General features: G+C 37.3%; 1 protein-coding gene across 3 annotated transcripts in view; it reads right to left on the reverse strand.

Annotated features, from left to right (window-relative positions):
- Positions 1-686: 686 nt before the first annotated feature.
- The window catches only part of LOC121380821 (ribonuclease P protein subunit p25-like protein), a 21,813-nt gene continuing 662 nt past the window's right edge, over positions 687-21,837 (reverse strand). For all 3 annotated transcript variants that reach the window (XM_041509804.1, XM_041509803.1, XM_041509805.1), the window contains exons 2-7: positions 20,349-20,493; positions 19,408-19,500; positions 17,556-17,590; positions 15,204-15,245; positions 11,072-11,146; positions 687-3,721 (exon numbers count right to left, since the gene is read on the reverse strand). In XM_041509804.1, coding sequence (XP_041365738.1) covers positions 3,412-3,721; positions 11,072-11,146; positions 15,204-15,245; positions 17,556-17,590; positions 19,408-19,500; positions 20,349-20,489 — 696 coding nt within the window. In that variant the 5' untranslated portion in view covers positions 20,490-20,493 and the 3' untranslated portion in view covers positions 687-3,411. The remainder of the gene's footprint in view (positions 3,722-11,071; positions 11,147-15,203; positions 15,246-17,555; positions 17,591-19,407; positions 19,501-20,348; positions 20,494-21,837) is intronic.

Consider the following 21,837-nt stretch of genomic DNA (forward strand, 5'->3'; position numbering starts at 1 on the left):
TGTGGGTGTTTTTTGTTTAATTTTCTGTGGGCACAGGTGGTGGCAATTGGCCGCGGGGCCCAGGCTCCCATACTCACTTTTATTTTTTATTGCATTCAGACACCTAATAATTCCATAACTGAACACCTGAAATAAAAAACAACATTATCGGAGTAGCATACCCTATAACTCCTCATAACATGTTCAGTCCCCTTGAATTGCCATACATACTGCTACCGCACTGACAGTGTCCCCACCATGCACCACTTTTAAGTACACTCTGCGGGCCATTGCAGAGATGTATTTAGTGCCACTAGACCATAGATATTTTTGTGTGCAGAAACCAATACAGGAAGGTACGGCACGAGTTTACCTTTAAAACAGAGTAAACAACCTTCTCGACATATATACAACTACACCGTGCCTAATATTTTGTTATGGAAGTTGTATCTCTGTACAATATTGTTATTATGGTTTTGCAAGTATAGTACAGTGCATGATATTATAAGTTGTAGAAGCATCACGAGGGGTATATGGCTTTTTATGTACCCTCTGTGTGTTCTTTTACCCCGAGCCGAAGGCGAGGGGGTAAAAGAGCACACAGAGGGTACATAAAAAGCCATATACCCCGAGAGATTCTTCTACAACGAATTTATCTTGCCGTCATGTTAAACCATATAGCCAAATAATCAAAATAACGCCAGACAATAATTGTTAACAATTTATTAACGGAGCCGTACCACGCGGACGCGAACGAAACCACTTGCCAGTGACGAAAATTTTTTCAATCGATAAAGGAGTTATTGCTTTAGCATTAACTGGGGCGGCTGGAAACTGTTGGAAATTACAGTTTCCAATAAGAGAATTTGGCTCCGCCCACAGGGGAATAAGGGATTTGTCCAACGGCAAACAACCAATGAGATTAAAGAATTTTACATGAAGGCGAGATAATAGTATTTATACTGTGTAAGTCATGTAAATGTATATTCCAGGCACAAATTTGGTAGGAGTGGGTTTTTGGGTGTAAGGATGTAATGCCCCTACCCCCACGTTATAAACTTGTATGTAAATGTATATTCCAGGCACAAATTTGGTAGGAGTGGGTTTTTGGGTGTAAGGATGTAATGCCCCTACCCCCACGTTATAAACTTGTATGTACATGTATATTCCAGGCACAAATTTGGTAGGAGTGGGTTTTTGGGTGTAAGGATGTAATGCCCCTACCCCCACGTTATAAACTTGTATGTAAATGTATATTCCAGGCACAAATTTGGTAGGAGTGGGTTTTTGGGTGTAAGGATGTAATGCCCCTACCCCCACGTTATAAACTTGTATGTAAATGTATATTCCAGGCACAAATTTGGTAGGAGTGGGTTTTTGGGTGTAAGGATGTAATGCCCCTACCCCCACGTTATAAACTTGTATGTACATGTATATTCCAGGCACAAATTTGGTAGGAGTGGGTTTTTGGGTGTAAGGATGTAATGCCCCTACCCCCACGTTATAAACTTGTATGTAAATGTATATTCCAGGCAAAAATTTGGTAGGAGTGGGTTTTTGGGTGTAAGGATCTAATGCCCCTACCCCCACGTTATAAACTTGTATGTACATGTATATTATTTGTGTGAACAATGTGTGGTGTGGCATATAACCACCCAATAATCATAAAGCAGAAAAAAATGAAATTATTAATATATTATATATAATTGTGTATATTTTATTGCGGCTCTTGTCACTGCTAGTTTTAAGACTATAAGGACTGCTACTGTCTGGTAACCCAGTACAGATTATGTCTTGTCGGCTAACCTTAATTCAGCTTTCGCCAAAGCTAAAACATGTTACTGTTGTATGAGCAAAATGAAAGATGATAAAACAGAGAAATGACAACTGTATTGCCAGTGGCAATAGTATTGGTTGATTAGACATGGAATGACACAAACCAAGATAAACATTTTATGGAGACTGTGGTAGATCCAGGGGGTTAAAGACAATTACTCCCACAACTTTTATTGCTTGAATACAAAAAGATACATATACATTATTGAAATTTATGTGTGTATCTTTTACCTTTAAAAGAAAAAGAAAATGATTTAAATTAACTGACATAATTAAAAAAAATTATAAGATTTTTAAAGACAGTTCTGATATTCTCATATCAGTGCTATATATTGTAAAACATTAAATTTTCTAACTGACAGAGCACTTTTAATGACTGCCCCCCCCCCCCCCCTCTCCAGAGCTGCAGCAAATCATAACATTTTGGCAAAAAAAAGAGAGATTTAGTAAAAATTAGCTTGCTGAAACCTTTTCCGTGTGTATTTCCATCATTCTACCCACAATGATAGTAGTAATCCATGTAAAAATGCTTTGTGAATCATTTGCAACCCTATACAGCAATTTGGCAGTAATTCTAATATCAGGGGTGGGAATTGGTGAACTGTAAAAAAGAGGAAATCATGAGGGGTCCCAGAAATTCTTGAAATCCTAGGTTAAAATCTGTGCCATCTGACATATTTTGGAGGAAAGGACGATTAAAATGCGAGGAAATGCAATGTTCCATGAGAAGAAAATGTGTGTGTGTGTGTGTGTTTTGGATTTCCTTAATGTATTTAGAAGCTGTGACTAGAATGTATCTCCCATTGATGTCGTATGTATGAACAAATATATAATATAAGGAAGTAAACTGAAGCTTTAGCTACTAGAAACATTAGGACAATCAGAAACCCACTGCATATACAGACACTGATGTAATTTCACTTGTTCAAGAGACTGTTAGTAACATCTGTCAATGGCAGGAACCTCAGGACAGATCCTTTAAAAACTCTGAGATTCTCAAACACTATTGGTTCTTGATAGCACAGAGCTTGAGCTTGAACTTTGTTTTAAACTGCCCCTATACCACTAGAGTTTCAGCCATGTCCATCCTGGGTCCGGTCTCTGGCTCGGCCAGTGGCCTGATTCGGGACAGAAATTACTTGTATGAGACAATTTTGATATTTACTCAAAAGGGGAAATCTGACCTTATTAATTTTCGAAGCACCAGTCTAAAATAGTTATTCCAGTACTCATTGAGAAGAAATATTAAAGCGCACTATAATAATTTAGAAAGGGCATTTCAAAAATGTATTAACAATTAATATTATTTAAACTTATAATTGAATTTTAAAATGTATATTTTAGCCCTTGGAGGTTAGGATAACGAGGTTACGGTAGGATAAGGAGGTTAGATGGGACAGAACATGACCATTTTCTTCCCCTTCTTCCAGCCAATCTTGGAACAGATACTTATGCCACAATACCTCTTGCAAAAATGTGTCTCATTACTGTAGCAAAACAAAGAAATGAAAATGGATAAGATGATCATTTTATGAATATCAAGGCCTTTCCAGAAGAATAGTATGTATTACACTTGATGTCATCATTCAGGAAATCTCAGGTGTTAATTTTCACACCATTTTCACTAGTCTGCTTTCCCTGTGCATCACATTTGTCCTTCTTTTGGGTCAATGTCGTTTCCTGTGAATCACATTTGTCCTTCTTTTGGGTCAATGTCGTTTCCTGTGCATCACATCTGTCCTTCTTTTGGGTCAATGTCTTTCCCTGTGAATCACATTTGTCCTTTTTTGGAAAAGTTGTTTGTTGACTCTTGATCACTGCACCTCTTGGTTTTTGCTTTCTTTGTGTCTTCTTCTTAGGTGAAGAATCTGACCACAGGGCATTTAGTGAACCATGACACTGAAATCTGATTAAAAAAGCATTTCTTTGAGTACTGATAAACCAATACATGTCCCGTACCAGGCCCAAAACATTTTAATATCTCCTGAGTTCATGGGCCATAAGTCTGTGAAAAATGGGTGAAATGCAATGAAAGTTAAACTTGATCTATAACAGTACATTGTAAGGTCTAAACAAAAAATAGGCGTGTTTCAGATATCATCCTTGAAAAACACAAGGTAGGTAAATAGGACATTTTTTTCTCTCTTTTTTTTAAATCGAGAAACCATAATCAGCTGAGGTGTTCCACATCTAGTTTGCTGATCGCAAAAAAATCAGGAATAATGACATGTTTTTGTTGATATTGATATTTGTTTTGGTGCTTCAAAAAATTTCAGGGTCACTATATAAAATTAGGCTAAGTCGGGAAACTGGAAACACACATATCTTTTTTAGGCCTAAAGTTATATACAAAATTTCATCTTACTATATTCAGGCATTTCAAAAACAAATGTCTGGAAATCAAATTTTCATATCTTCTAAGTTCAAAGGCCATACGTGTACATGATACTCTGGGGAACATGGGTAAATTGCCATTGAAAGTCAATGTTGATCCGTAACAGAACATAATATGTAACAGAATATGATAAAGTTATACACAAAACTTCAGCTCAATATTGTGAGGCATTCCAAGACAAAAAGTCCTGAAAACTAATTTTTGTATCTCCTAAGTTCAAGGGTCATATTCTGTCAAAAATAAGTAAATCACCACAAAAGTATCTTGAGGCATTGTGAAAACAATATTCATGACAGACAGACAGACAAATGGATGAGGACGAAACCTATAAAAATGAATAAATGTTTTGGATTTTATTTTATTTGAATTGAATTATGCTATATTTTCAATGATGATAAATTTGCATATTTTGCAACTGGTTACAGTGTGGATTGTTGCTGAATTTCAACAAACATAACTTTAATATATTTGCAGTTTTTATGTATTATTTCATTTGCCTTTATATATATTTGATTGTCATTTTACTGACATACTCGGTATGTAGATAAGGATTGCCCAACAGTCAGGTGGTAACCTTAAATTAAGCCTTGGCCAATTCAGCCAATAAATAAATGAATGAATGAATGTCTTAACGTCACCCCAGTACAAAAAATACATCGCTATTGGGTGTCAAACTATGATAAATGCAAACAGTAAGTGATGAACATCATCAGTAAAATAATTCAACAGTTAAATTAAAACACAGTGTAAAGAACTGTGCAAAAAATACAAATATCACAAATAAATACAATTTTGTATTAGTTATCTGTAAGATTTATAGGATATTAAACAAGCTTCCGTTTCGTATCATGTTTATGTCGTGAGTGAAATAATTTTGAATTGTCACGACCTTTAGCGAGTGACAATGAAAATTATTTCATGAGGGACATAAACATGATATGAAATGGTAGTGAGTTTAATATCCTATTTATTACCCATAATCGATTTTAATTTATATTACTCATCTCGCTTCATTGTAAGGTTGTTCGCCATTTGGTGATGTCATTGTGCGACGTCAAAAGTGTTACGTCCCACTTGGCGTTCTAGTGGGACGTATCACTTTGATATGCACCAAGATATTTTTAACCATATGGGTAATAATTAATCTTTCTAATTAATCAAGTTATCAATGAAGTTTGTTTTGTTTAAGGACACCAGTGGAGCACATTGATTCATTAATCATCGGCTATTGGACGTCAAACATTTGATGACTCGTAGTAATCTGAGGAAACGTTTCATTTTTTCTAATGCAGCAAGGGATCTTTTATATGCACTTTTCCACAGACAGGAAAACACATACCATGACTGTTGATCAGTTGTGGTGCACTGGTTGGAACGAGAAAAACAAGTCATCAAAGTAACAAGGTCACAATTCTTTACAAATTAAATTGTTTTATTGACACTCTTAATTGTAATACTAGTCGATTCAAACGAGGCCTGACGTAACTATTGTAATAGAATCTGTGTGCTGTCAATTATATTGTCATGTGACGTTATATCACATTGTTATAAATGACATCATACACATGTAATATTAAGGTGTAACATAAGGTTTTTTTTTTTAAGTTTTAAAAGTAAACTTTTCAAGTTAGTCGAGTATTTAAAAACAATTAAAAGCCTCCCACTCTATAATGCTCTATTTTTAAATTTTTAGCTGTTTTGCTGGTGTATGTGTTTTATTTTTAAATTGTTAGCTGTTTTGCTGGTGTATGTGTTTTATTTTTAAATTGTTAGCTGTTTTGCTGGTGTATGTGTTTTATTTTTTAATTGTTAGCTGTTTTGCTGGTGTATGTGTTTTATTTTTTAATTGTTAGCTGTTTTGCTGGTGTAATTGTTAGCTGTTTTGCTGGTGTATGTGTTTTATTTTTTAATTGTTAGCTGTTTTGCTGGTGTATGTGTTTTATTTTTTAATTGTTAGCTGTTTTGCTGGTGTATGTGTTTTATTTTATCATTTTCGGCTGGACATTCTTGTGTGCTATATGAAGACTGTTTCTGAAACAAAATCATAATGGCTACCAGTAGATGTATGATCACTCACATGATCAAATTTAGACAATACTGAAATTTGTGGACATCAGATACAGTTTAATAATGGCAGTTTCTAGCTCAACAACTGTACCGTTTATTTATTGATTTGGATTTTATTTGAACTGTTGTTAAATTTCAACAAACATAACTTTTAAACATTTGGAAGTTTCAAAGTATTATTTCGTTTGCAGTAAAATGTATATTTATTTGTGTGTAATTTTATTTATACTTACATGTAGGTTGCCCAATTGCCAAATGTTTGGGTGGTGATCTAAATTAAGCCGTGGCCAATTCAGCCAATAAATAAATGATTTTGTATTAGCCATCTGTGATAATAAACCGTCATACATTATACCTGTATGTTCTGAAAATCACTTTACAAAGTATCATAGAAACTTTTCTTTAATGAAATCCAATAATATATTAGTATTTTGTATTTTGATTTACTTAAACTGACAGTATCAGCTGGAAATACTGTCAACAAAATGTAAATTCAATGCATGTTTGACGTAACTGAATAGGTTATGTAAAAACAATTCAAGGTAAAAATCAGGTCAACCAACTCGAAGTTACCTAAGATTTTGAAATATTTTTCCTTGCTTGATTTGAAAACAAATATATGCATAACTGACAAAATAGTGTACTGATCAATATTACTTACACGTACACGTATACAAATAACCGACAAAATAGTGTACTGATCAATATTACTTACACGTACACGTATACAAATAACCGACAAAATAGTGTACTGAACAATATTACTAACACGTACACAAATAACCGACAAAATAGTGTACTGATCAATATTACTTACACGTACACATATACAAATAACCGACAAAATAGTGTACTGATCAATATTACTTACACGTACACGTATACAAATAACCGACAAAATAGTGTACTGATCAATATTACTTACACGTACACGTATACAAATAACCGACAAAATAGTGTACTGATCAATATTACTTACACGTACACGTATACAAATAACCGACAAAATAGTGTACTGATCAATATTACTTACACGTACACCAATGAAGGAAAGGTTTTAATTAATGACGCACTCAACACATTTTATTTACAGTTATATGGCATTAAAAATATGGTTAAGGACCACACAGATGGGATACTCTTTTCCATTAGCAGCAAGGGATCTTTTATATGCACCATCCCACAGACAGGACAATACATACCATGGTCTTTGTTAAACCAGTTGTGGAGCACTGGCTGGAACGAGAAATATCCCAATGGGCGGGAATCGATCCTAGATCGATCATGCATCAGACGAGCGCTGTACCACTGAGCTACGTGTACGTTCCGCCAAACTTACATGTAGAGATGTACCACTGAGCTATGTTCCGCCCAACTTACATGTATAGATGTACCACTGAGCTACGTGTACGTTGCGCCCAACTTACATGCATAGATGTACCACTGAGCTACGTGTACGTTGCGCCCAACTTACATGCATAGATGTACCACTGAGCTACGTGTACGTTCCGCCCCACTTACATGCATAGATGTACCACTGAGCTATGTGTACGTTCTGCCCCACTTACATGTAGAGATGTACCACTGAGCTACGTGTACGTTCCGCCCCACTTACATGTAGAGATGTACCACTGAGCTACGTGTACGTTCTGCCCCACTTACATGTATAGATGTACCACTGAGCTACGTGTACGTTCCGCCCCACTTACATGTAGAGATGTACCACTGAGCTACGTGTACGTTCCGCCCCACTTACATGCAGAGCTGTACCACTGAGCTACGTGTACGTTCTGCCCCACTTACATGTAGAGATGTACCACTGAGCTACGTGTACGTTCTGCCCCACTTACATGTATAGATGTACCACTGAGCTACGTGTACGTTCCGCCCCACTTACATGTATAGATGTACCACTGAGCTACGTGTACGTTCCACCCCACTTACATGTATAGATGTACCACTGAGCTACGTGTACGTTCCGCCCCACTTACATGTAGAGTTGTACCACTGAGCTGTGTGTATGTTCTGCCCCACTTACATGTATAGATGTACCACTGAGCTATGTGTACGTTCCGCCCCACTTACATGCAGAGCTGTACCATTGAGCTACATGTACGTTCTGCCCCACTTACATGTAGAGATGTACCACTGAGCTACATGTACGTTCTGCCCCACTTACATGTAGAGATGTACCACTGAGCTATGTGTATGTTCTGCCCCACTTACATGTAGAGATGTACCACTGAGCTATGTGTATGTTCTGCCCCACTTACATGTATAGATGTACCACTGAGCTACGTGTACGTTCCGCCCCACTTACATGTATAGATGTACCACTGAGCTACGTGTACGTTCCGCCCCACTTACATGTATAGATGTACCACTGAGCTACGTGTACGTTCCGCCCCACTTACATGTATAGATGTACCACTGAGCTACGTGTACGTTCCGCCCCACTTACATGTAGAGATGTACCACTGAGCTACGTGTACGTTCCGCCCCACTTACATGTAGAGATGTACCACTGAGCTACGTGTACGTTCTGCCCCACTTACATGTAGAGATGTACCACTGAGCTACGTGTACGTTCCGCCCCACTTACATGTAGAGATGTACCACTGAGCTACGTGTACGTTCCGCCCCACTTACATGTAGAGATGTACCACTGAGCTACGTGTACGTTCCGCCCCACTTACATGTAGAGATGTACCACTGAGCTACGTGTACGTTCTGCCCCACTTACATGTAGAGATGTACCACTGAGCTGCCCCACTGACATGTATAGATGTACCACTGAGCTACGTGTACGTTCCGCCCCACTTACATGTATAGATGTACCACTGAGCTACGTGTACGTTCCGCCCCACTTACATGTATAGATGTACCACTGAGCTACGTGTACGTTCCGCCCCACTTACATGTAGAGATGTACCACTGAGCTATGTGTACGTTCTGCCCCACTTACATGTATAGATGTACCACTGAGCTATGTGTACGTTCTGCCCAACCTACATGTAGAGATGTACCACTGAGCTACGTGTACGTTCCACCCCACTTACATGTATAGATGTACCACTGAGCTACGTGTACGTTCCGCCCCACTTACATGTAGAGTTGTACCACTGAGCTGTGTGTATGTTCTGCCCCACTTAATGTATAGATGTACCACTGAGCTATGTGTACGTTCCGCCCCACTTACATGCAGAGCTGTACCATTGAGCTACGTGTACGTTCTGCCCCACTTACATGTAGAGATGTACCACTGAGCTATGTGTATGTTCTGCCCCACTTACATGTATAGATGTACCACTGAGCTACGTGTACGTTCCGCCCCACTTACATGTATAGATGTACCACTGAGCTACGTGTACGTTCCGCCCCACTTACATGTATAGATGTACCACTGAGCTACGTGTACGTTCCGCCCCACTTACATGTATAGATGTACCACTGAGCTACGTGTACGTTCCGCCCCACTTACATGTATAGATGTACCACTGAGCTACGTGTACGTTCCGCCCCACTTACATGTAGAGATGTACCACTGAGCTACGTGTACGTTCCGCCCCACTTACATGTATAGATGTACCACTGAGCTACGTGTACGTTCCGCCCCACTTACATGTAGAGATGTACCACTGAGCTACGTGTACGTTCTGCCCCACTTACATGTATAGATGTACCACTGAGCTACGTGTACGTTCTGCCCCACTTACATGTAGAGATGTACCACTGAGCTACGTGTACGTTCCGCCCCACTTACATGCAGAGCTGTACCATTGAGCTACGTGTACGTTCTGCCCCACTTACATGTAGAGATGTACCACTGAGCTATGTGTACGTTCTGCCCCACTTACATGTATAGATGTACCACTGAGCTACGTGTACGTTCTGCCCCACTTACATGTATAGATGTAGATACGTACCACTGAGCCACTAGCTGTGTACGTTCCGCCCCACTTACATGTATAGATGTACCACTGAGCTATGTGTACGTTCTGCCCAACCTACATGTAGAGATGTACCACTGAGCTATGTGTACGTTCCGCCCCACTTACATGTAGAGATGTACCACTGAGCTATGTGTACGTTCTGCCCCACTTACATGTATAGATGTACCACTGAGCTATGTGTACGTTCTGCCCCACTTACATGTAGAGATGTACCACTGAGCTATGTGTACGTTCTGCCCCACTTACATGTATAGATGTACCACTGAGCTACGTGTACGTTCCGCCCCACTTACATGTATAGATGTACCACTGAGCTACGTGTACGTTCCGCCCCACTTACATGTAGAGATGTACCACTGAGCTATGTGTACGTTCTGCCCCACTTACATGTATAGATGTACCACTGAGCTATGTGTACGTTCCGCCCCACTTACATGCAGAGCTGTACCATTGAGCTACGTGTACATTCTGCCCCACTTACATGTAGAGATGTACCACTGAGCTACGTGTACGTTCCGCCCCACTTACATGTAGAGATGTACCACTGAGCTATGTGTACGTTCTGCCCCACTTACATGTATAGATGTACCACTGAGCTACGTGTACGGTCCGCCCCACTTACATGCAGAGCTGTACCACTGAGCTACGTGTACGTTCCGCCCCACTTACATGCAGAGCTGTACCACTGAGCTACGTGTACATTCCGCCCAACCTACATGTATAGATGCATCATGTAAATGAATACTGAAAATGTAAGTGCTATAAAAAACATCTTGGGGAAAGGACTCACAATAAACTTTACTGCCATGTTTGTGGTGATCAATACACTTTGCAAACTTACCCAGGTTCTAATTTGTCTAATGGATCTTTAGAGAGCAAAACTGATATTGCTGGAATATCTCGATTTACTTTCAATCTAAAAACAGAAAGGAAAAGATATTTAGCCTGTAAAACATGTTAAAATCACATTAATTTTAAAATACAATGTCTCAATTTTACTACATTCAATAACCTATACAAAAATAACAACTGGACACTGAAATGTGCTAAAATGTCTAAAGAAAATGTTTGTTTTGTTTAATGACATCACTAGAACACATTGATTTATTAATCATAGGCTATTTGATGTCAAAGATTTGGTAATTTTGTCATATAGTCTTAGAGAGGAAATCTGCTTCATTTTTCCCCATTAGTAGCAAGGGATCTTTTATATGCACCATCCCACAGACAGGATAGGCTATTTGATAGCACATACCACAGACAGGATAGGCTATTTGATAGCACATACCACAGACAGGATAGGCTATCTGACAGCACATACCACAGCTTGATATACTAGTCGTGATGGACTGGTTGGAATGAGAAATAGCCCAATGATATTCTACCGGTAAATGGTAGAAGATTCTCATACCACAAAAGGAGCAAGGCAGTAAGGGCTCTTTTAAATACACTTTCCCATATGCAGAACAGTAAATACTGTAGCCTTTGATTATTGATCTAATAATCCATCATGAGTGCTCTACCACGGCTCGAACGTAAGAATTTGTTGCCTATGGCAATAATTTAAAAACATTGCCATGGGTGAAATGGCACACCAACAGCAATCTTGAGTCTGCCTATGGCATTTTGTTTTTTCAAAGTGACTTTTGCAGCAAATCAACATGACTGAAAGGCTATTGATGTATGTGGACATATTTTAAAACAAAAACGTTAAACACCAGGTATATACATTTTGCCATCGTTGAGGAGCTTTACCAATGGCAGAAAAGTGCCCTTGATGACGTTCCCGACCTATGGCAATTTATATCTCAACGACGGCAATTGCCATCAGTACCGTCGTTAGTAGTGAATGTTAAAGATTAACTTTGTAATAAAATTGCTGAAAATAAGCTATACAGTTTAAATCTATGATGCACAAATTAAATCCAGTGTCACTTTGAAAGTCACAAGTGTTTTCATTATTTAAGCACATTAAGCCGCGTTCTCATGATGCAATTAGTCGCACCGACTTGTCGTTGTGACTCGAATCGTGTGTGTGGGAAGACGTTACGTCATAAGATTTGATGACGTAAAACAAAGCTCGTCAGTTTAAAAATATTTTGCAGGAAATGTAAGTGCCTACAAATTTCCACTGAAATAAAGAAAACATGAATGTAGACAATTTACTGATGGCATTATGTAATAAAATAATCATTGACACAGCTCGACAGCAATAGGTTTTATTAACCAATGAAATCCGGACATTTTGACATGTTTATAAGCAAGTGAAAAAACACGGAAGCAAAAAAACTAAACGGTTGTACTTTAATGTGATTTGATTGGCTGAGAACTTACGATTTGTGGTGAGAAATAGAACATGATTTGTTGTATAAGACTAAAATCGTTCCGATTTAGGTGTTCTCATGGTACGATTCCATAACATGCGACAAGTCGGTACGACTAATCGCATCATGAGAATGCCCCTTTAACGAAGTTACTACACTGCTTTGTCTCAGTATATTTAACATCATGAGAACGCTCCTTTAACGAAGTTACTACACTGCTTTGTCTCAGTATATTTAACATCACGAGAACGCCCCTTTAACGAAGTTACTACACTGCTTTGTCTCAGTATGTTTAACATCATGAGAACGCCCCTTTAACGAAGTTACTACACTGCTTTGTCTCAGTATATTTAACATCATGAGAACGCCCCTTTAACGAAGTTACTACACTGCTTTGTCTCAGTATGTTTAATATCATGAGAACGCCCCTTTAACGAAGTTACTACACTGCTTTGTCTCAGTGTTTAACATCATGAGAACGCCCCTTTAACGAAGTTACTACACTGCTTTGTCTCAGTATATTTAACATCATGAGAACGCCCCTTTAACGAAGTTACTACACTGCTTTGTCTCAGTATATTTAACATCATGAGAACGCCCCTTTAACGAAGTTACTACACTGCTTTGTCTCAGTATATTTAACATCATGAGAACGCCCCTTTAACGAAGTTACTACACTGCTTTGTCTCAGTATATTTAACATCATGAGAACGCCCCTTTAACGAAGTTACTACACTGCTTTGTCTCAGTATATTTAACATCATGAGAACGCCCCTTTAACGAAGTTACTACACTGCTTTGTCTCAGTATATTTAACATCATGAGAACGCCCCTTTAACGAAGTTACTACACTGCTTTGTCTCAGTATATTTAACATCATGAGAACGCTCCTTTAACGAAGTTACTACACTGCTTTGTCTCAGTGTTTAACATCATGAGAACGCCCCTTTAACGAAGTTACTACACTGCTTTGTCTCAGTGTTTAACATCATGAGAACGCCCCTTTAACGAAGTTACTACACTGCTTTGTCTCAGTATATTTAACATCATGAGAACGCCCCTTTAACGAAGTTACTACACTGCTTTGTCTCAGTATATTTAACATCATGAGAACGCCCCTTTAACGAAGTTACTACACTGCTTTGTCTCAGTATATTTAACATCATGAGAACGCCCCTTTAACGAAGTTACTACACTGCTTTGTCTCAGTATATTTAACATCATGAGAACGCCCCTTTAACGAAGTTACTACACTGCTTTGTCTCAGTATATTTAACATCACGAGAACACCCTTTAACGAAGTTACTACACTGCTTTGTCTCAGTATGTTTAACATCATGAGAACGCCCCTTTAACGAAGTTACTACACTGCTTTGTCTCAGTATGTTTAACATCATGAGAACGCCCTTTAACGAAGTTACTACACTGCTTTGTCTCAGTATATTTAACATCATGAGAACGCCCCTTTAACGAAGTTACTACACTGCTTTGTCTCAGTGTTTAACATCATGAGAACGCCCCTTTAACGAAGTTACTACACTGCTTTGTCTCAGTATATTTAACATCATGAGAACGCCCCTTTAACGAAGTTACTACACTGCTTTGTCTCAGTATATTTAACATCATGAGAACGCCCCTTTAACGAAGTTACTACACTGCTTTGTCTCAGTATATTTAACATCATGAGAACGCTCCTTTAACGAAGTTACTACACTGCTTTGTCTCAGTATGTTTAACATCATGAGAACGCCCCTTTAACGAAGTTACTACACTGCTTTGTCTCAGTATGTTTAACATCATGAGAACGCCCCTTTAACGAAGTTACTACACTGCTTTGTCTCAGTATATTTAACATCATGAGAACGCTCCTTTAACGAAGTTACTACACTGCTTTGTCTCAGTATATTTAACATCATGAGAACGCCCCTTTAACGAAGTTACTACACTGCTTTGTCTCAGTATATTTAACATCATGAGAACGCTCCTTTAACGAAGTTACTACACTGCTTTGTCTCAGTATGTTTAACATCATGAGAACGCCCCTTTAACGAAGTTACTACACTGCTTTGTCTCAGTATATTTAACATCATGAGAACGCCCCTTTAACGAAGTTACTACACTGCTTTGTCTCAGTATGTTTAACATCTTCTGATTATTTACTACAACCTGGCAAGGGGGCAGGATTTAGCTCAGTCAATTGAGTGTTCGCTCGAAGTGCTTGTGGTGCAGGATAAAATCACCTTGGTGGATCCATTCAACTGACTGGATTTTTTCTCATTCCAACCAGTGAATCACAACTGGTCAAAGGATGTGGTACATGTATGTACATGTACTTTCCTGTCTGTGAGAAAGTGCATATATAACAGATTCCTTGCTGCATTAATAAAAATGTAGCAGGTTTCCTCTTAAAGTCAGAATTATCAAATGTTTGACATCCAATAGCCGATGATTAATTATTCAATGTGCTCTAGTGGTGTCGTTAAACAAAACAAACAAACAACTTGGCAAAAAAATTTTGTCAGGTTTCAACTTTACTTTGTAAGTTAACCTTTAACCCTCCATTAATAATTCTTAATAGTTTAAGACTGACTTTATAATGTTTATAATTTTACATGTCAGGGTATCAAAGAGAAGCACTTTCTACCTCACCTCTCTAGACCTTCCAGTTTGGGTTCCCAGAATTCCTCTATCCTGTAACAAAGACAAAATAATATTAGCACAAGCAGTTCAAATTTTCACTTCAAACAACTGGCAATACAATTGTACAAGTATAAAAGATAAACACAATATTAGCATCTACAGTAAATGATTACTATAAACCAGGAACACAATGCGTGTGCATATTAATTTTGTCTCGTTCTCACCCAACCTCAAGTCGCAAAATTTATAAACACACATTATTTTCCAGGTCAGAGTGTCTTTAGGTGGTGTCTGGTTTTCTATACACTAGTAAACCATGAGTAACAAACAACATACAGTCATAATAATCATTAATCAATTTATCTGGATTCGGTGGCATATGGCAATAATATTTAGGATCAAAGTTTGGGGGTTTTGTAGGTAGCGGTACATGTTGAAACCAAAAAATGCAAGCACATGTGAACATTTTGAGAGTGTATGGCATATATTAGTAGTTCCGGAAATGAAACTCAAAATAATGCAAAAATAAGCTTACTTAAGTTGTGTTTTTTTTCCTCCACTATTTACTAATGAACACCACTCCAAAGGTATATTAATTGTTAACAACTAAAGCCGTGAGCTGTGTTTCTGCTACATGCCAGGTGGGTAATCTTCTTTACTCGGAACCAGTGACAATTTTTTTATGTCGAGTAACAGGAAACATCGCTTTTCCTGACACTGTATATATTAACAACAACCACACTGGCAATGAGGCAGTGTTCGAGATTAACAGTATCCTGATATGGCGTCAGACATATGGTTAAGGACCACACAGATTTTGAGAGGAAACCTGCTATCGCCACTACATGGGCTACTCTTCCGATTAGCAGCAAGGGATCTTTTATTTGCACTTCCCACAGGCAGGATAGCACAAACCATGGCCTTTGTTGCACCAGTTATGGATCACTGGTCGGTGCAAGTGGTTTACACCTACCCATTGAGCCTTGCGGAGCACTCACTCAGGGTTTGGAGTCGGTATCTGGATTAAAAATCCCATGCCTCGACTGGGATCTGAACCCAGTACCTACCAGCCTGTCCAGACTTCAAGAAGGCAGTAACCCACCGGGATACCATATAATGTTTTTTTTTTTTTTAATCCTGCATTTTTATTTTTCACTGAAACAAAAAAGTTGTCATTACAGTAACACTGGAGCAATAGCGGCATAGCAATAGACTGGGAACCGCTAAGTCGCCATTGTTTTTGTTGGATGTTTGTTCCCTTCAAATTTTATTTAAGATATTAATTCCACATCTGCAAAAAATTGATAGGCCTACATTATCATTTATCATTAGTAATGTCAGAAACACTTATAGATTACTGCTAAATATTAATTTATGCCAGTATTACTCAAAAATAGATGCAGCAAATGTTTTTGCCTATTCTGTTTGATTGCGAATATGAAATTCGCGATGTTGATTGTGGCATAGACTGGGAACGAGAACAGTGCCATCCAAGTTTGTTACAATGTTACTTATGAATTTCATTTAAGTGAGATACTAAATTCTCAGATGGGATACCAGATTTTGAAATGTTAGTATCCAACTGGGACTCTGCCCCAAATTTTTAATCTTGAACACTACAAGTTTTGTTTTACCAGACCGATATAGGCAGTATTGACCCTTTTTTAATACAGATGCCGATGGTCATTCACAAAACCTCGCGAATATGTGGTAAGGTGCGTATTCGCAAAAAACCATGTTGCAATATTAATCCAGTTTACAGTATATATACATACATTTACGGGTCACTCACCTCTATAAACGTTTGAATAAAAAAACAAAAAAACATGGGCATGTACACCCTATAGTCTATTGCTATGCCGCTATGTACTTTTTTTAAATTTCAAGGCAAAACTTAAAAATTTCGGTCTCTGGTTACCATATTATAACACTGTTACTAATGCGAAATACAAGCTCAAGTGGACTTTTAAAAAAGATCGTCCAAAGCACATGCTCGTATCACTGAGACTGCCACCACTGCTGGAAACAATGTATTAACGACAGCCTGTTGTCAATTTCAGACTTGGCAGGAAACTGCCACGATGCAACTATACCGTCTGTGATAATATACCAACAATACAATGTTTACCAACACACAATCAACCCATCAAATGTGCATGCACACAAATACATATACAGTAAAGTACTCTTATAACAAATCGCAAGGGACCATCATAGTTCGTTATACAAATTTGCATAAGTTGGTTATTATTGTATAGGGAAATAAAATGGGACTTTACCATCAGTTCATTCTATGCAGTATTTCATTCTAAGCATGTTCAGTATAAGTGTACTTTAATGTATATTCAGATTCCAAATTACCTTTTAAAGCGTATTTTCGTTATCTGTTGCAAGCCCTAAAATAAAACAAAATGATATATGCAGTCACCGTGCTAGTGAGAACTTACTCCCCTGGGCCCCACTCCACGGCTGGTATATCAAAGGCTGTGGTATGTGCTATCCTGTCTGTGGGATGGTGCATATAAAAGATCCCTTGCTGCTAATCAGAAAGAGTAGCTCATGAAGTGGAGACAGCAGGTTTCCTCTCTCAATATCTGTGTGGTCCTTAACCATATAACCATAATTAAAAGGTGTTGAGTGCTTCATTAAATAAAACATTTCGTTTCCATTCCACAGAGTGATCTTAGTGCTAAAATCAACCAATGAAATCATAATGCTTGCCTGTCACAATCGGCTTCCACCACATAGGTTACTCCTACCCAATAAGCAGTAGGGGCTCTTTTATATATATTTCATTGTGTACAGAACATGACAAACTATGGCCTTTGATGTACCAATCATGGGCTCAAAATTGCATGGTTTCACCTATGGCAATTAAAAGAAACAATTTCACATAGCTGACAAATACTTACGTCTTGAGTTCTGAGATGGCAATTAAAAGAAACAATTTCACATAGCTGACAAATACTTACGTCTTGAGTTCTGAGATGACAATTAAAAGAAACAATTTCACACAGCTGACAAATACTTACGTTTTGAGTTCTGAGATGACAATTAAAAGAAACAATTTCACAAAGCTGACAAATACTTACGTTTTGAGTTCTGAGATGACAATTAAAAGAAACAATTTCACAGAGCTGACAAATACTTACGTTTTGAGTTCTGAGATGACAATTAAAAGAAACAATTTCACACAGCTGACAAATACTTACGTTTTGAGTTCTGAGATGACAATTAAAAGAAACAATTTCACACAGCTGACAAATACTTACGTTTTGAGTTCTGAGATGACAATTAAAAGAAACAATTTCACACAGCTGACAAATACTTACGTTTTGAGTTCTGAGATGACAATTAAAAGAAACAATTTCACATAGCTGACAAATACTTACGTTTTGAGTTCTGAGATGACAATTAAAAGAAACAATTTCACATAGCTGACAAATACTTACGTTTTGAGTTCTGAGATGACCAAAAAACATGGCTGCCTTTATTTCTCCCTTTTGCTTACTTTCATATGGTGAAAAAAACAAAAACACCCCGATATTAAATAGGTATTAAAGATAAAAATTAAGATTTTTAGCATCTACCCCAATGAACAGGACAAAATAATGAGTGTATGGATCTAATATTAGTAATAATTCTTAAACATTCTTCTTAAGATTGTACAATTCTAATCGATTGTACAACTGAAATTTCATTGGTTGTGACCAGTGAATTCAGACTCATTGGTTGTTATCAATACATTTTGACTCCCATAAAACATTTATTGTAAGGCCTTGGGTGATCGTTATTGTGAAGCTTAATGGGACATTCCTGAGTTTGCTGCATTGTAACATGTTTCCGACTAATAAAATATGTCTACAATTAAACTTACATATTAAATATATGTTCTTGTTTAGAATACCAGTGTCTGTATATTCAATGTGTTTCTGGTCGTCTTAATATTTGTAAGAAGACCAAACTGGATTTTGTCTTCAAATAATTTCGTACGTATGAATTTTTTATTTTTTATTTACGAAATAAAATGAAATTTAACCTAGTACAAATATTAGAATGATCAGAAACATGTTTAATATACAGCCACTAATATTTTATGCAGAAAAATGTATTTGATATGTAATTACAATCGTTATAAAGTCTCTGTTAGTTGATAACATCTTAAAAATTGCAGCAAACTCAGCAATGTCCATTTAACTGTATATGATCAGACCTTGAACTTCTTCTTGGTGATTTCAGCACAAGTGACTGTTTTCGTGACAGCATGGCCAGATCCATTCCATGACAAATATCGCACCTCTGGTTCCTGAGAAAACCATGCATGTATTAATATACTTATGCAACACTGCAACAGTCATTAACATATGATATATATATATATGTTTCACTCTTAATTGTCCATACATGTCAAAATTACCAAATGTTTCACATCCAATAGTCGATGATTTATAAATCAGTGTGCTCTAGTGGTGTTGTTAAACAAAACAAACTTTAACTTTTCCAATTGATTGATTTTACTGACTTATTTATTTTGTAATCTTCCTGAAAGTGTTATACATATAATTGTATCAGGGGTTGAAATACTGCCAACATGACAATTTTTTGACAATCAAAATCTCCATGAGCCGGGACAGATGTTTGCCTGTCATCCCGTCAATTATTTTGTGTTTATAGGTTATGATCATGTTCGGTCTGGTAGGGTTTGATTCGGTCCGGTAAAATTTGTATTTACCCAACCGAATGTCCAGCAGGAATTTCAACCCCTGTATATTAATTTATTATATTATATAAATACTCAATATTCTTTCTTTGATGTCATCATCTCTCCTCCTAAAAATGTAACTCGTGTTTATTTTGTAGGGAATATTGTTATCAGCTCGTTTTTTTTTTTTTAACGCATACATTTACCCTCCCCACTCCTTCAGTGTACAATTTGTGAAAGTTGCTGATTTTTATTTTAATGAGGGAGATTAGTGAAGACTGTTAAATACAATGTGACATCAATAAAATATTTGAACTTTTGAACCAGATTTAACTTCATACCTGTATTTGGCAAATTTGAAAACAGACTGACTGAATATTTACTAGTACACACCTTACCTGTACATACATATGTTTATATGCAAAATATTGGATACTGGGTAATACATGTACCTGCAATTTCTTCAGCGCATAACCAATGACGTTTTTAATTTTGCTTCCAGCAGTAACTTTCATCTGTACAACATTGCTGTAACTGCCAAATGGAAGTTCTTCATCAACTTCTCTCGTCTCTCCTTTTTCATAGTTTTCCATGGACCTATATGTACAGTATAGATAGGAAAGAAATATTTGTTTATATACATGTATACAAGCATATTGTAAACTACACATACATATTGAGTACAGCTATTATGACAATAGATATGAGAGAAGAAAGCTGCTGCCTCCACAACAAGGAATGATTTACATGCACTGACAGGACTGCCAAATGGATCTACATGTACATAAAGGAAGAAAGGAAATGTTTTATTTAACAACGCACTCAAAACATTTTATTTACGGTTATATGGCGTCGGACATATGGTTAAGGACCACACAGATATTGAAGGAGGAAACCCGCTGTCACCACTTCATAAACTACTATTTTCGATTAGCAGCAAGGGATCTTTTATATGCACCATCCCACAGACAGGATAGCACATACCACAGCCTTTGATATACCAGCACTGGCTGGAGTGAGAAATAGCCCAATGGGCCCGCTGATGGGGATCAATCCCAGACCAACTGCGCAACAACCGAACGCTTTACCACTGGGCTACATCCCATCCCCTACACTACTAGTTAGTGTATTTATTTATTGGTCTATTAAATATTAACATTAAAATTAAAAACAATGCATGTACATATTAACACTTTAGCACAACAAATACAGACATACATGTATGATATTTGATACCAGATTTAATTAAATATAATGAGTAAATTATAAAGACATGTACTGATAAAAGAGTTGTAATATTTTATACATGATGCCAGGATACTGTAACCTCCACCAAAACCATTAGTAACCACCCAAAAATTAGTAGTAATACCCTAAATAATATGGGGGAGGGGCTGAACTAACAAATAGTTGGGGTGAGCTAACAATTTGTAGGAGCAAATTGACAATTGGAGTGAACTGGTCAAACTGAGGATGAACCGACTTGGGGCGAACTGGCTTGGGAGGTCAAAATGTCTAGTACCCCAACTTTTGGTATGATTTTAACCAGTGAATTTCTATTTGAAGAACTTCTTTTCACTGGCTATAATCAATAGTGTAGGGCGAAGGCGCCATAATTTATACATGTAACTATACAGGTAGACGAGATTGTGGATGTTTAAAATGTTTTCACTATTAACATATATCAAGCGACAGACGGTAAACAGCTGATAAGGCTTTTTATTGACTATATTATATATATATATATATATATATATATTTTTTTTTTTGCCCAGCTTGAACCAAATAAGTTGAACAGTCGAGAACAGCAATTCCACCCAGCTTCAATCGACAGAAGGTGGCCGAAGAAGAAACTATAGACATCTGGTCTCATTTGGTATATTTGTTAACTTGTTACATTCAAGAGTGACGCGTGTCACAAAACTCTTTTGCAATGAATCT

Source organism: Gigantopelta aegis, chromosome 9 (assembly GCF_016097555.1).
Source record: "Gigantopelta aegis isolate Gae_Host chromosome 9, Gae_host_genome, whole genome shotgun sequence".
NCBI classification, from domain to species: domain Eukaryota; kingdom Metazoa; phylum Mollusca; class Gastropoda; order Neomphalida; family Peltospiridae; genus Gigantopelta; species Gigantopelta aegis.